At 32.4% G+C, this 14,077-nt stretch overlaps 1 protein-coding gene across 17 annotated transcripts in view; it reads right to left on the bottom strand.

Annotated features, from left to right (window-relative positions):
• DCDC1 (doublecortin domain containing 1) overlaps positions 1 to 14,077 on the bottom strand; it is a 514,242-nt gene that overhangs the window by 390,409 nt on the left and 109,756 nt on the right. For 16 of the 17 annotated variants that reach the window (XR_008511168.1, XR_008511169.1, XM_054524533.1 and 13 more), the window contains one exon: positions 4,800 to 4,966. Coding sequence is in view for 15 of the 17 variants with exons in the window: in XM_054524533.1 (XP_054380508.1) it covers positions 4,800 to 4,966 (167 nt within the window). In the remaining 2 variants the exon portion in view is untranslated. Of the gene's footprint in view, positions 1 to 4,799; positions 4,967 to 5,305; positions 5,379 to 14,077 lie in introns of those variants that run through there. The other variant, XM_054524549.2, reaches the window with a different exon arrangement.

Below are 14,077 nucleotides of genomic sequence, written 5' to 3'. Positions count from 1 at the left end.
GGAAAAAAAAAAATCAACAATCACTCAAATCTACAAACAACCTAATATTCTAAAAAAAATTACTTACCAGAACCTTCAGAAGTAGTTTTCATCTCGAAATGACTATCACACTATTTTCATGTTTTTAATAGTATATTATATTTATATATTATAGATTTTGTTCCAAGGTTTCAAAGGATAATTAGGAAGTTTGTTAAAAATTGAAATATTTTAAGTGTTGTCACAGAAAGGCTAAGTCAAAGAAACAGCTCAATTTTTAAAGTATGTACAGAAAATGAAATAGAAATAGGTATTCATTCAATGATGTAGAACCAATAAATTATTTTAATTGACACAGGATCTGAAAAGACAAACTTTAAGCACTTCTTTTCTGAAAAATTAAAATACTAAGATTCTTTTTAAAATACTTTATGCAATAAACAAATTTTGTCAATAATAAATGTAATTCAAGCATATTTTGAGATGAATCAATTCTGGATAGAATTATATTATACTGTTGTTTGATACCTAATTACCAAACTTATTGAAAGTGTGGATAAAGAGAGCAAACATTAACTTACACAATTTTTTAAACAAAATCTAAGTGCTTTGGTAGAGCTTAGTTTTAGTATGTTAACAAAATACATTTCAATTTTAAACTGCAAAAACAATATATACTGAAGCTAGGTGGTTATTTCCTCATCAAATAATATGCCCACAAAATAAATCTGCAATATTGTTACAATTTAAAAAGTAAAACCTAATTTTTGAAATAGAAATTCAGTACCTGAGATTGCTAAACACAATATGCCAAATATAGAACTTTTACATATAGCATATATAACAGCATCGAAAAAAGTTAACTTGCTTAAATTAATAAACAAAAGAGACTACATACATGCAAAAAAATTTAAATTTAAATCACTCGGGCCAAAAATTATATAATCCTCAACAAACTTTATTAAGTAATGATTTACTACAAATACCTCAAATACACATTCCAAAATTAAAATTACAGAAATAAAACATTTTCCCACAACTTCAGACATAAATAGAAATTGCAGTGTTTTTCAATACACTACCAAAGTTTAGAAAATACCCCAAGAATTTAAGAAATATTGGAGAATACTTTGGTTTATTTATTTTGCTTTGAGTAATCAAATCAGCTAAAATTTAATATCAAACTTAATCATTTTATTCCGAAGTGCTAAAAACTAGGAGTAGAATTAAAAATTCCTTAAAATTTCTTAAATTCACAGATTCACATTTTTTCGTGGCCTAACGAATTCGGAGGCTATGACTCTTCCTAATTAAGATGGTGCTTACAACGATATTATAGTTAGATACTCATTTCCCTTTTTTCTCTCTGAATTTCAATAATAACTATGCAATCTAAAAGAACTGTTAGGCCATACTGTGAACAGCTTTAAATGATTAAAACTGAAAGTTCATGAGTGCTTTCAAAAATTGTATTTAAAAAAAAAAGTACTATGCATTCTTATGTAAAAGTCTCCAGGAATTTTGTTGGTTGGGGGGGAAATTCAAACTTGGGAAGACATTTTCAGAAATGAGTATTTCTCAAAAATCACATTTGTACTTAACACTGCCCATCAGCCATTCTGAGTCATTATTTGTATAGCTGCCTGGCACAGCTCCATGCACGTTTATGCATCTTTACAGTGTTTCTGAACAGACTGCCATATTTTGTTTACTGACAGCAACTAAAAGCTCTATGTGAGATCATAAATAAAGAAGATCATGTTTAAAAGTCACTAATATCATTTTAAAAGGTAGTGCAGGCTTGTGTTTTGGCCTCTCCTTAGCTGTGTTAGGCCTATGAATGACAGCTTCCCTGCTTGAAGCACACAGAAAGCACAGCCTTCCTCATTCACTGACAGGACTGTGGCCTTTTCACACGTTCCTTCCACAGCAGTGTTTGTCCCCAAACACTAGAACTCGACACAATGGCATTCCTACTTCAACACCCCCACCAACAGCACCACTACATAACAAGAATGCTAATGAGATGGAACGGCCCTGTCGCTGAAAGTGTTAACTACATTTCATAGGAATGCATTTATGCAATTGCAAAGATTACCAATTAAATAGATTCTGCTTAGCGCCAAGCAATTTCTAAGATGTTTCCACTTTTAAGGAAATAAATGTGATAAATGTATGTCTAAGTGACTTTATACTGTTCTAAATAAAATATCTCATTTTAATACACACGAATCAGTATATATTTAAGACCACCCTAATGTAGTGTGCTTAATTCAGTTGCATGCTATAACAGCCAAGCTAAAGTTAAAAATTGAAAAAGAGTAAGTTCGTAAACATAAAACCAGTAGCCCTGACTTTTCTTTTAAAGCTATATTATCGCAATTTATTTAAAATAAATTTCCTTTGGGAATGACAAAATTTAAAGCTTATATTTCGACAGACATCAAGACAATATTGTTGTTTTTATATGTGGTCTCAAAAGTGAAATAAATTGAAATAATATCAAGAATAATCTAATCATACGATTTATAAACTTTAATTTGTTAAGGAAATAGGAATCATCATCTACCTCCATTTCACCTATCTAAAGATTCTTTAACACAATCTTATATAAAACTAAATAGAAAAGGCTATACCAAAGGTCAAATGAAGTAAGTGTAGTTCAAACAAAGTTCATTAATGCTTAAGAAGGATATTTGTTAAGAAATCCCACTCACAAATAAAGATATTGTTAGGCTTAACACCTAAGCACTGATGGTCTGTTAAGGGTATCACTATAGTGACTTCTCTAAACATTCAAATAATTTTAAATTAAGTCTTAATATAACATTACAAAAGAAGAAAACCTCAAGCATACATAAAATAGAGCACATCTAAAGCAACAGAAATTTATATAAAAATACATAATGAGCAAATTTCTGCTTATTTTTCTTCATTTTTATATTTCAAAATAAAACTTAAGTATCATATTAAAACTGCTGAATGTAAAGCTGTGAATTATTACAACTTAGTGGAAGAAAAAAGCTTTAGGAGAAATGGCAAAGAGCATAGGTTTCAAAATATTCTTAAATTTCATATAATGTTGAAATCTTTACAGACTGCCCAAACAGACAATCACAGAGACACTAAAATGTTAAATTTTGTTCATAATTTAATATTTAATAAAATATATTTTTCAATTTTGAGTCATAAAGAAATTTTTTAATGAAAGCACTAAGTAATTCTGAAAGTATTTTTTTCTTACAATGCACAGAGCTCTTTTAAATCTAGTATAGCAATTTATACTTATTTAAATTTTACATGTTTAAGACAGTGGAAGAAAAACATGCCATTACTTTCTGGGATGTTTCTTATTTCTAACACCCTTACTTGAAATGAAACTTAGAAAATGTTTAAGCTTGTCTTTAGATTTTATTTAAACAGTGCTTTTCTTGAATTGGAGAATTGTCTCATTATTTCTTCTAACATTAAATAATTTTAAATTTCAATAAGTGGAATCAAACCACATAATTCCAAATAAATTATCGTAATGCAATTCATCATGATCCATTTTATAATATCATGATATCTTAAAACTTAAATAATATTTCAACTAAAATAATTTAATCTAAATGCAATAAAATATTTTATACTAGTTTCTATATATAATGGCTTAATAAAGAACATTCGTTTGGATTTTTCTTTCTTTCATTGTATTATTATGAATAGCCTTATCTATGATAATTATTAATCCTGTTTCTGGATCTGCTGAAATTAACGAGGCAAACCAAACACATTTTGCGAAGTTTTCTTGGGAAGATGTTTTTTGCTAGTTCTGGATACCTTAGTACAACACTTTATTCCACACAAGTTGTTCTTTTCCAAACTCGACAGCAGGAGGTGCTGTGTGAACACTAAGACTGACAGCCCATTCCCACCTCCCCTTCCTCTCTGCAAGCAGAGAATAATAGCATGATGCTTTCAAAATATTCATTTTTCAGCAGTCTGTGGTCTCAGATAATGAGCCCAGTTCTAAACTGGAACCTCCCAGTTCAAAATATAAAACCTAGTCCTCATTTAGCTTGGTAAAAACATGTGCTTCGATTCTTAAAACCAAGTACAAAGAGGATTTTTTAAATGTGGCAATTCCATTTTTATGTTATAAATGGCATCAGTTATTCTGCTTTACAAATGTGAATCCTACTTTAAGATAAATCGAAAGTCCCTATACATGATTATAAAAATACCAGCCTTTACCCACACACATACAAATATGAAATAAATACACAGCAATTAAAGGACAAAATCCGGTTTAACCTGATTCAAATAAACTAACCCTGTTTCTACACTTTTGACTCCTGAAATAGACAAGTTAAATAAGGATAAATGAAGTAAGTTACTCTTGACATGAAGTTGATTCACGATTTCATTTTTCAGAATGTGATTTGTTGTATTCTAGACCCCATAAATCTGATTTTATGCTGGAAAAAAATAGAATGCTAAACATTTAAACCTTCAAATGACTTAGGAGCTATTTATTCTCTTATTTAAAGTAATTGTCTATAGAATTTCCATGTAAGAAGCTGCCTTCACTTTGCCCAGTATGCGCTGCAAGAAAAGATGACACATATGACATCTTATACCAAAAGACAGATACAATTAGCTCCATTATTGTTGGCTTTGAAATTACAGAAACAGCATTTTTGGCTCCCTAACGGGCACTGAGCTCACAAAATACATGTCACAGTTCTTTTATGACACAATGCCAATCATTGCCTCTATACAACCAAGTATATTTTTAAAACATATAATAAAGAAATTTTTAAAGAGGGATGACTCACCTGTTTATAGTATTTTTTTGCAGACTTTAATCGTTGGTACAGGGCCAAAAGAACTCCTTGGATGTACATCTTAGCTCCTGAGGGGCTGAAACCTTCTCCCTTAGAGACCCAAAGTGGTCCTCGCAAAGGTGTGATGGAATTTTGCAGGCATTTTTCAAGCAGAGGAACTATGCGAGAAAAGAAGGGAAAAAAATTCTTTTGACCCAACCCAACCGAAATACACTGCCTAGAACACAGCCCCAATACCAGAGCTAACTCTTAACATCTATTATTTATATCTGACCTGGGTTAAGTCTTAGAGAGGCAATTCCTGCGTTACTAGTGGCCACCATGAAGGATGTATTTATATTGAGACACCCCCCATGCAAGACTTATAAGCTTTGTGAGCACACCTGAATAGTTCTGAAGTGTGCCTAACTAGCTGCACAGAGTGTCATGGTGTGCACTGATTGCCTTATCTTCTCATTTATCACAGATGAGTTGGAACCAACCTTGCTGAAACCTACTTGCATTGTCCTGATAAAACTGTAAGATCCATGTTGTTTCTGCACATAGCTTCTTGTAGAGCAGTCCATATATCTAAAACATCACATCTGGAAATTATTCATAAAATATAATCCACACCTTTATAAACCATCCTATTTCACGATTTTTGTTGCATTCCTTAAGTAACCCACACAACAGGATGGCAAGACTGTTTAAAAACAGGGGGCAGAATCTTAAACAAGCATTTTATCATACCTTTCTGTTTTCAGTTTCTGGAACGTGAAACAGTCAAGGATTTAGGAATGCTATTCCAGCATGCGTTTTGTAAATAGATAAAAGATATTTACTTATGGGTATGTACTGCAACATCCATAAGGAGTTAACAAACATGTTTATACACTTTTTCACACGATTAGTTTATAAAGTCTTTCTAGTGTAAAATAGTCCAATAACATGGCAGCTAGCTAACATTTTTTCAAGATTTAATTTTCCTCTGAAAAGCTAGAAGTCAAGAAATAAAAATGGCACACTTGGGAATCCAGAAAAAGTAAATGATATTTTTCTTTACTTGGTCATTATTTAAGTATATACATGTGACACAAACCTAAACATGCAAAATAACTATATGTATTGGCTACCTTATTCTGATACACATTACTGCTAGAAAAAGGAATTAAATAGATCATCGGCAAAGAAAATAGGTCCGGCAAAGAAAATAGGTCATGCCGTTAGTTATGTTATATGTTGCATATTTTATGCAGAAAGGCCTAGCATAGCAATCTGGAAATTGAATTACAATTAGGTTCAGCTGAGCTGCTGAGAGGCTGAGTTATGCAAATGGCCTTTGCTACTGGTATTCTGCTAAATTTTGCTCTTGGTAAAAAAGTTATGCATTTTATGGCACTAAGTTCCACAACTCTCTACCAAAGCATAATTTAAAGTCTGTCTAATATGTTCAACACTAAGGAGAATGTTGAAAACAGGGTTCAAGATTTTGTTACTAATATAGTATAAAGTTAAGAGGAAATTATGAGCCAATTACTATTGAAACATCTTAGATGTGTGCATAAAATTCACTTATTTAGCTTGAGAAACTAATTCCTGAAATTCATCTATCAACCTCATTTTTATACTGTCTTAGAGTAATTGCTTTTCTAAGTCTTATAACAAACACCTCAAACTTAAAAAAATATAAGATCATAAATATTATAAAAGCAATAAAAATTAAAAGATAAATGAGCTTATATTCAGAATTATAACTCTTCAACCTTTAAAAATGTATAATATAAAGCAATCTTGATTACAATTTTTTCAAAAGAAACTTAGCTTAAGAATCATCAGTGCTTTTAGTTTATTGCTACACATTCATATATTACTATGTGTTAGATTTTAATTCATACACCTTTAATTGGTACACTCATTGAACCTGGCATACTTTTTGAACATTGAAAGGCACTACGTAAATAGATATTAAGTTGAAATAAAGTTTAATAAATTGAGCAGTAGGTGATAAGCTTGAATGATTTACACCCTAGAGTTAATCTTGAATTTAAACATGAGAAAATTTTATCAGATTCTCTATCTATGCTTGTCACAAAATAACTTTCAGATTATTTGTGTCAGCCCAAGGGATTCCAAATAAAGCACTTACTAGATCTAACAACAAAAATTCTAAGTTTTTCAAAGTTTATACTCTCCACAAGAATTTTACAAAAAATACAGCTTAGAAAATAAAATAAAATTATACCACAGCATAAGCAGTGTCAGAATTGATACTGGATGGAAAACAGCTCCCATGTTCCACATGATTTATGTAATTAGGAATACTATGGAAACCAGAAACAGCAAAGCAAAGAAAGCAGTATTCACAAGCAGGTTTTATAAGGGACTTCAGAATCTGCTCTGAACTTGTTGAATAATCTGTTCAGTATTCCAGAATCTCCCTGCAGGAAGCAGGGTCCTCATTATAACCGCGAGAGCACTAATAAAGGTTAGCCTCTGAACTAGGGATTAGAAGGCTCTTTCTTTTTAGAAGCTGCAAACTAGTAACTTTGATGATCTTCTTGAAAAGGAAGACAAAGCACACTCCAAGAACAAACAATGTTTCCACTAACTAGGAAGGTACAGAAAACATAAGAAAATGATACGCCTAAGTACTTAAAAAGGATGTATAAATCAGCCTATGTTATACTAAAAAATAATAATATTTATTAAGCAGTTAGAATTAAAGAACTGTCCATTTAAAAAGGAGCCTCGGCCTAAAATGTACTTTTAAAATATTATTGAATAATTGATTTTTTAAAAAAGAAGTTGCTCAACTTTTTAACCTCAACCCATAGATTTTAACATGGATGTGAATTAGTTATTTAAGTGTTTTAGTGGATATTCCTAATATTCTATACAAAATCATAGCTCATAAGTGCTCTTAACCAATGGTTTTCTTCTCTTTTATGTAGAGTTCTCTTTTTCCCTTATTATTTTTGTGTCCTTCCAACCATGTGCTTCTCTGTCTTCAAACTACTATGTAGAAATATTGCCTCATTCAAGAAAGTTATCCTATGGTCTTTTAATATTTGTGTGCATAACTACACATGAACATTTCTTCTTATGTGAAAGGCCTTTATTACAGGTGTTCTACCTAGTTTCTCCTGTTGGCATGATTGTGGTAAGAACTTCTCTTTTCTGTATTTTCATTAAGCTAACCCTCAACATTTCATATTAAATGGTTTGGAAGTTAATCATCCCTTAAATTTAGCAATTATGCAGACATCAGTCAAATGGAATCATTTCATTGGGATCACTTCCACCCCTGGAAAGGTGAAAAGCTATGTAGATGATTACTTTTCATTCCTTTTGTTTCATCTCAAGTTATAACTATAGGGCAAAATGAAAATTAATCCAGTCATTTCAATGAGTTTGGAGCTAAGACTGAGGCTGCTGATAAATCATGTGACCAAAAAGAGTAACTCCACTGGACAGAGCTGGTAGTGAGCATCATAGGTAAACAGATTATATAACCAAAACTAGTAGCTATATTCATTTCATAATTATCAACCAATACCTTTCTCACTCACGCTGTTTCATTCCTTTTCCATTTCCTCCCACCATTCCCCACCTATTAATATACTCTTGTCCTTCAAGGCTCATATCAAATGTTACCACATCTGGCAAAATATCCTAAATGATTTAGGTAGAATTAATTGCTCCCTCCTCTATGCCTCCCATCGCATTCTCTCTTTTTTTTTTTTTTTTAATTGATTTGTATTAGTCCATATCTTGTCCCCTCCCACTTTCAGCCCCCAGTAAATCCTGAAACGTTTTGGAGTTTGAAGTCATGATATTTTTTAGTTTGGTGAAAGCAGTGCTCAACAAATGTCTACTAGATGAATACATGGTACTGCAGATATACTGTAGACAGTCTTCTGGGTAAGTTTTAAGAACATAACTACAACTATCCACGATCATTTAGAACCTGCAACTTTTTATAACCTAAAAAAATTTGATCTGAATTTGTTAAATAAACATGAATATACCCGAATTTCAAAGCATATTTAGAATGTGTGCAATTGTTTTTATTTTAATTTTCCTTATATGATTATGAAGACTAAGGAGGAAAATAAATATAAAAAGAAAGTCTTAAGATTTGGGAAGGAAGCATTAACTAGACAGGAGAAGGCCAGAGATGGGTATTTTTAAAAAGTCCTTGGAAAACCGTTATGTACTTTATCCTACCTTGTCATAAATCATGCTTCTATAGGAAAAGGCACATAATAAAATTTAAATGACAGAGCAATAATATTAGATTAAGGTCAAAATAACTCTTTTAAATAAAAAAGGTAATTTCTTCTAAGAACCCCAAAAATGAGTTCAAATATTAAATAAGAAAATAAACTGTTCAGCCTTCAAGAAGATCTTATATTAAAAATATTTCATCACTGATAGGAAGTGTGAACTTACTTGGGATACATAATGGAGGCAGTACATGATAAGGAACCAAAAATCTCTCTAAAGAGAAACGACAAAGCTAATCAAATTTGTCTATCAGAGTTAGACTGGAATATTCTGTCATGATCTATACCGAGGGAATATATCCCTCTCCAAAAGCAACATCCTACATTGAAAGGGCCACTTTGCACACTGCATTTCAGTCTAATATGGAAAGCTAAAAAGATCAGGATTTTTTGTTAATAGCATTTCAAGAAGCACAGGGAATAACCAAAGGCTTTAATAACCTGCTTACAATAAAAAATTAAAAGTCATGCCAATTAAATATCCATAACCATAATTTACATAATATTGTAATTTTCACATTTCAGTCAGAGTACATGAGACTATGAAAGAAAAGCACACTGCCCAGAGTATAGTTACCTATAAAGAAACTTCTATATACTCTTTGGCAGCAAGCTGCAGATCCAGCTTCTAAAATACTTGGCTATTGCTAACAAGATATCATTTAGAAATACACCAAGACATTTGGAAATTTCCCACCAATTCAACCAATTTAATAGGGTTTTGTTTTGTTTTGTTTTTTTAAATGAAGTTGACCTAAAAAGTCTTCTTTGGTCAAAACAAAGTAAATTTTTAAAAGATACTAAGATGTGACTGCTTCCCAGTCCAGGAAGTATGACTGCAGGGAGTTTGAGCTAGTGCCAAGGTATGTGTGTCTTTTAATGTTCCTTATCCAGCTTTACGAAATAGTTGGAAAGCTCCTGGTCCCACAGCAACCATCAGACACCATTCAAAAGCATGGTCTGCAGAGAAGATTGAATGATGGAGAACACACTGTCTCCTGTGTTGCTTGATTTATATCAGTGTATTTTTATCCAAACAAAACTAAACAGCTGCTGTGTACTTTTGTTTACATGCTATATGTCAAATCTTATTGTCCCTAAGGTACTTATGAGAAAAGATTTCACAGTCGTTTTCTTAAATACCGATGCCTACCCAAATTTGGATTTTTCCTCCACTGAACAAAATGACAAGCACACGATTGCTATACTTAGAGCAATCTTTCACAGCTGCTTTAGTTTTTCAGTGATCCTATTAAACTGACGGCATATTGCCTGTGGGGTCTACAGTGTTACAATACTGCTGTAAGAGACATTGATTTGTATGACAGGATCAAACAGAATAGTGATGCATTGAAGGAAGAATTTCATAGGTCATATTGTTTTTACCTGAGTAAAATTTAATTTGGACATTATGACCTTTATAGGACACCTGGTTATTTTAATTGCTGATGTGTGGATTAATGTTGACATTAAGGCTTAGGAGGTATGAAATCTTAGAAAGTCCTCTCCATTTTGAAAATGCAGCCTGAGTCATGTTTTTTTTCTTAAACTGAACGAAGTAGCTGTGCATTAAATATGCTGGCACATGTTCTGCTTGAGCAAGTGGACCGAAATGGTGTGAATTGTTAATGCCTTGCTGCTTTGGTTCACGGCTTGTGATTGATCATTTGTAACTATATCTACTCCTTGTTCCATGAAATCAAGTATGGAGTAATGGGTTCATCAGATTTGGGGGTTAAATTGAGAGTGAAGAGGTACTGTGTGTGGAAATAAGAGTTGCCATGTTCAGGGCTGGCCTTGTAACAGCATGGAATCTAAAGGCGATATTCAAAACCACTTCACTCATCATACGCTTACTGATTCTGAATAGGGCCCATTTGCAGGGGACATTTGGTAGTTTTCCAATACGCTTTATGCCTCTTTCTACTTCCACCACCATGCACATCTTTTTTCATACATCCCCAGTAGCACATTGGTAGAACAGGTCAGCATACACAATTCATTTATTTAAATGACTTGATTTATACAAGTAGAAATAAGCTGGGATTCTATTGTCTGATCTTTCTTTCCCCTTCAACAAAAATAATAGTGTGTGTGTGTCTTTGAAAATACAAGGATTTTGTGAACTCGATTTCTTGGACATCTGCAATATTTGATATTTAGTAGTAATGTAAAATAATTGCTTTGGCATACATGCAATTTAAGATTACTTAAAGAAATACTGAGAATTAACTATACCTAGTCAATTTTTATGTGGCCATGGCCTATACCAATACATAAAATTGAAAATGCATGACATGGTATTGTAAACTTTAAAGTTCTGTACAAAAACTTAAAGTATTATCTTAGAGTTAGTTTTAGGAACTATAATGCACAGAACTCAACAAATAAATCTAACCTAAAATAGAAGTAATGGTCTTTAGAAATGTCATTATATAATTACTTGATCTAATAACTGACATTTTTATTACTTTAGAGTATTTGTATTTATATTACTATCCCAAAAAGTTTAACCCAAATGGTATTAAATTAGGCACAAATTAACTTTTGACTCAGTCAGAAAATAAGTAATAGAAAATGAAGTAAAACATAGGAATAAGATCAATTATACAAAGCACTTACATATGTAAATAACATTCAAAAGCAAGCTAATTATAAAACGTCTTGAAATTCCACTGTTACATTGTACAGTCACATTAATACAAATCTAAAGATGTAGTTAACCTTTTTGTTCTTTTATTTCCTTCTTTTAAGACTCAAAGTAGGAATAATAATAATACCCAGAACAAACATACCTAATTCAGAGACTTAAAAGTCAGCTAATGTGGGTAAAACAGTTTGGTACCCTTGAATGTAAATACTAAGTCAACATATTACTTACATTTTAATGATTTATTTAAGATGCAAATAGATATGTCATGAGAGATTTATACTTTAAATGTGACAGACTAAAAAAAGCCTTAATCGTTTCAGCAATAAAAATGGAGGATTCCCTTTGACATTTATTTCTCCATGTTTGTTTCACAAAGACAGAATCTTCTATAATTAGTGTTTTTACATATTTTTGTCTACGATTTCTTCTCTCTTCTAAAAACTCTTAGGAGAAAGATAATCTCTGCTGAGTTGTGCTCTTTTACATAACTGTTAAATGCTGAGAGCTATGTAAGACATTGTTTTATAACAGGTAGTAGCAATTAGGCTGTTTTTCATTGGCAATTATTACAATATATGTCATAATAAACTTCTGGGATCATGGACAAGTCATTAGGGTCAGAATAGGATTTTTGGCTTTAGAGTTCTAAGGCTGAAAAATAAGAGACATAAAAACCAGAAGACAGAAAGACAAACTTAAGGATTTTCTAAAAGCAAGGATTTGGTTTAAAAATCACATGAATGACTAAAACAAGTGTACCCCAACAAAAACTAGGAGTGATGATTATATCTTCATGAATATAAAAGAGAGCCTATGTTTTAAAGATTTCAACAGGGAATTTCTGAAAATATTAAAGAGTCTACAAACAGATTAGACTACTTTCCGAATGTTCGTATTGCACAGTTCTGCCTTCACATATTTAATAAAAGATGACAGTGATCCAATTATATAATGGGAGATCTCCAACTGCCACTAAAACACTTTTAAAACTCAAGCCTTAGCAAAATTCTTGATAACCTCTGTAGATCAATAGTAAAAATATAAATCAGTGGTTACTTAACCACATTCTGTTTTTGATATAAGCAACAAGGGTAGATGAAGTCCTACGCCGGGAAGTCACTAGAAGACCCTGAGGACCATGTCTAAGAAACCCTGGAACCAAGGCAATGTCAAAGAGACCACAATTCCAAGGAATGAAGACTTCCTGAGCAGCATCTTTCCAACACAACAGGCTCTTAACTGGCTGCCTTTGTGTATACCAAGTCTTGCCCTAGAGAGATTTAAGGACTGATTAATTACTGCCAGCACTTAGTACCCTTCTTCAGCAAGACACCTAAATTTTTACATTTCATAAAATTTGAAAAGTAAAAGTAAATGCTAAGGAACTCAATGATTGAAGAGAGGCAAATACACTTAAATTTAAAGAAGAAACTTTATCCATAAGCCTAATCTTAATTCCCTAAAAAGTTGTAGAGCAGATTATAAAATGGTTTGTGAACCCTCAGAAAACATACAGTAATCATTAGGACCCAACATGGGATCACTGACTACTAAACAAATATTTAATGAACAGAGAGAGAGATTCTTGCATGGAGAGAGATTCAAGCTCCCTACATGGAGCCTGAGATTTCCTACACCAACATATAAACAATATTTCTTCCATTGGGAACTAGGTCACAATACACTGTGGCTACCATCTATTGTCTTTAAGAAAGGTACTGCCAAATCTGTATGCCCCTTCCCAGATAAATGGGTGTATCTGTAGGAGACAAGGTAGGAGAACATGTAATGTTTACAAACCTCCTATTTAAGTCCTCTATTTAGAATTCATGATTGCTTGCTTTTAAATGATTCTATTTAAGTCAAAGAGAATTATATTACTTAGTATCCAAAACAAGGCAAAAAAAAGTTATGAGTGGATGCTGCCTTGGCTCACAATTTCTTTCCTGAAGAAAGTTATAAAAGGAATCAGAGTGAATGAATACACAGACACACACACACACACACATATACACACACATATACATATATATATATATCCCTGCCTGGGGCTTGACTTTAGGCTACAGTTTATATCATTTTGAGTCACCCCCAACCCCCCTAAAACCCCCTAAGCCCCTTAAAGAATAGATTTCCGTTAGATATAATTTTCCATTAGCAATGCCATTCCCGGAGCCTAGACAGTCTGAACTATTGCAGAATTCCACATTTGGCAGAACAGGAGCAGTGCTAGGTGTACAATGATAGTACTAGGCATTTTTAGAGCACCCAAGAAGGAGGAAGCATTTTGACTAGACCTAGACCCTCTCTCATTGCCTGAATTTTCCACTTATGTTAGGCAGCATCCC

The sequence above is a fragment of the Pongo abelii genome, chromosome 9 (genome assembly GCF_028885655.2).
Source record: "Pongo abelii isolate AG06213 chromosome 9, NHGRI_mPonAbe1-v2.0_pri, whole genome shotgun sequence".
NCBI lineage: Eukaryota > Metazoa > Chordata > Mammalia > Primates > Hominidae > Pongo > Pongo abelii.
The sequence above is the reverse complement of the archived record's forward strand: the minus strand, read 5'-3'. Positions and strand labels throughout refer to the sequence as shown.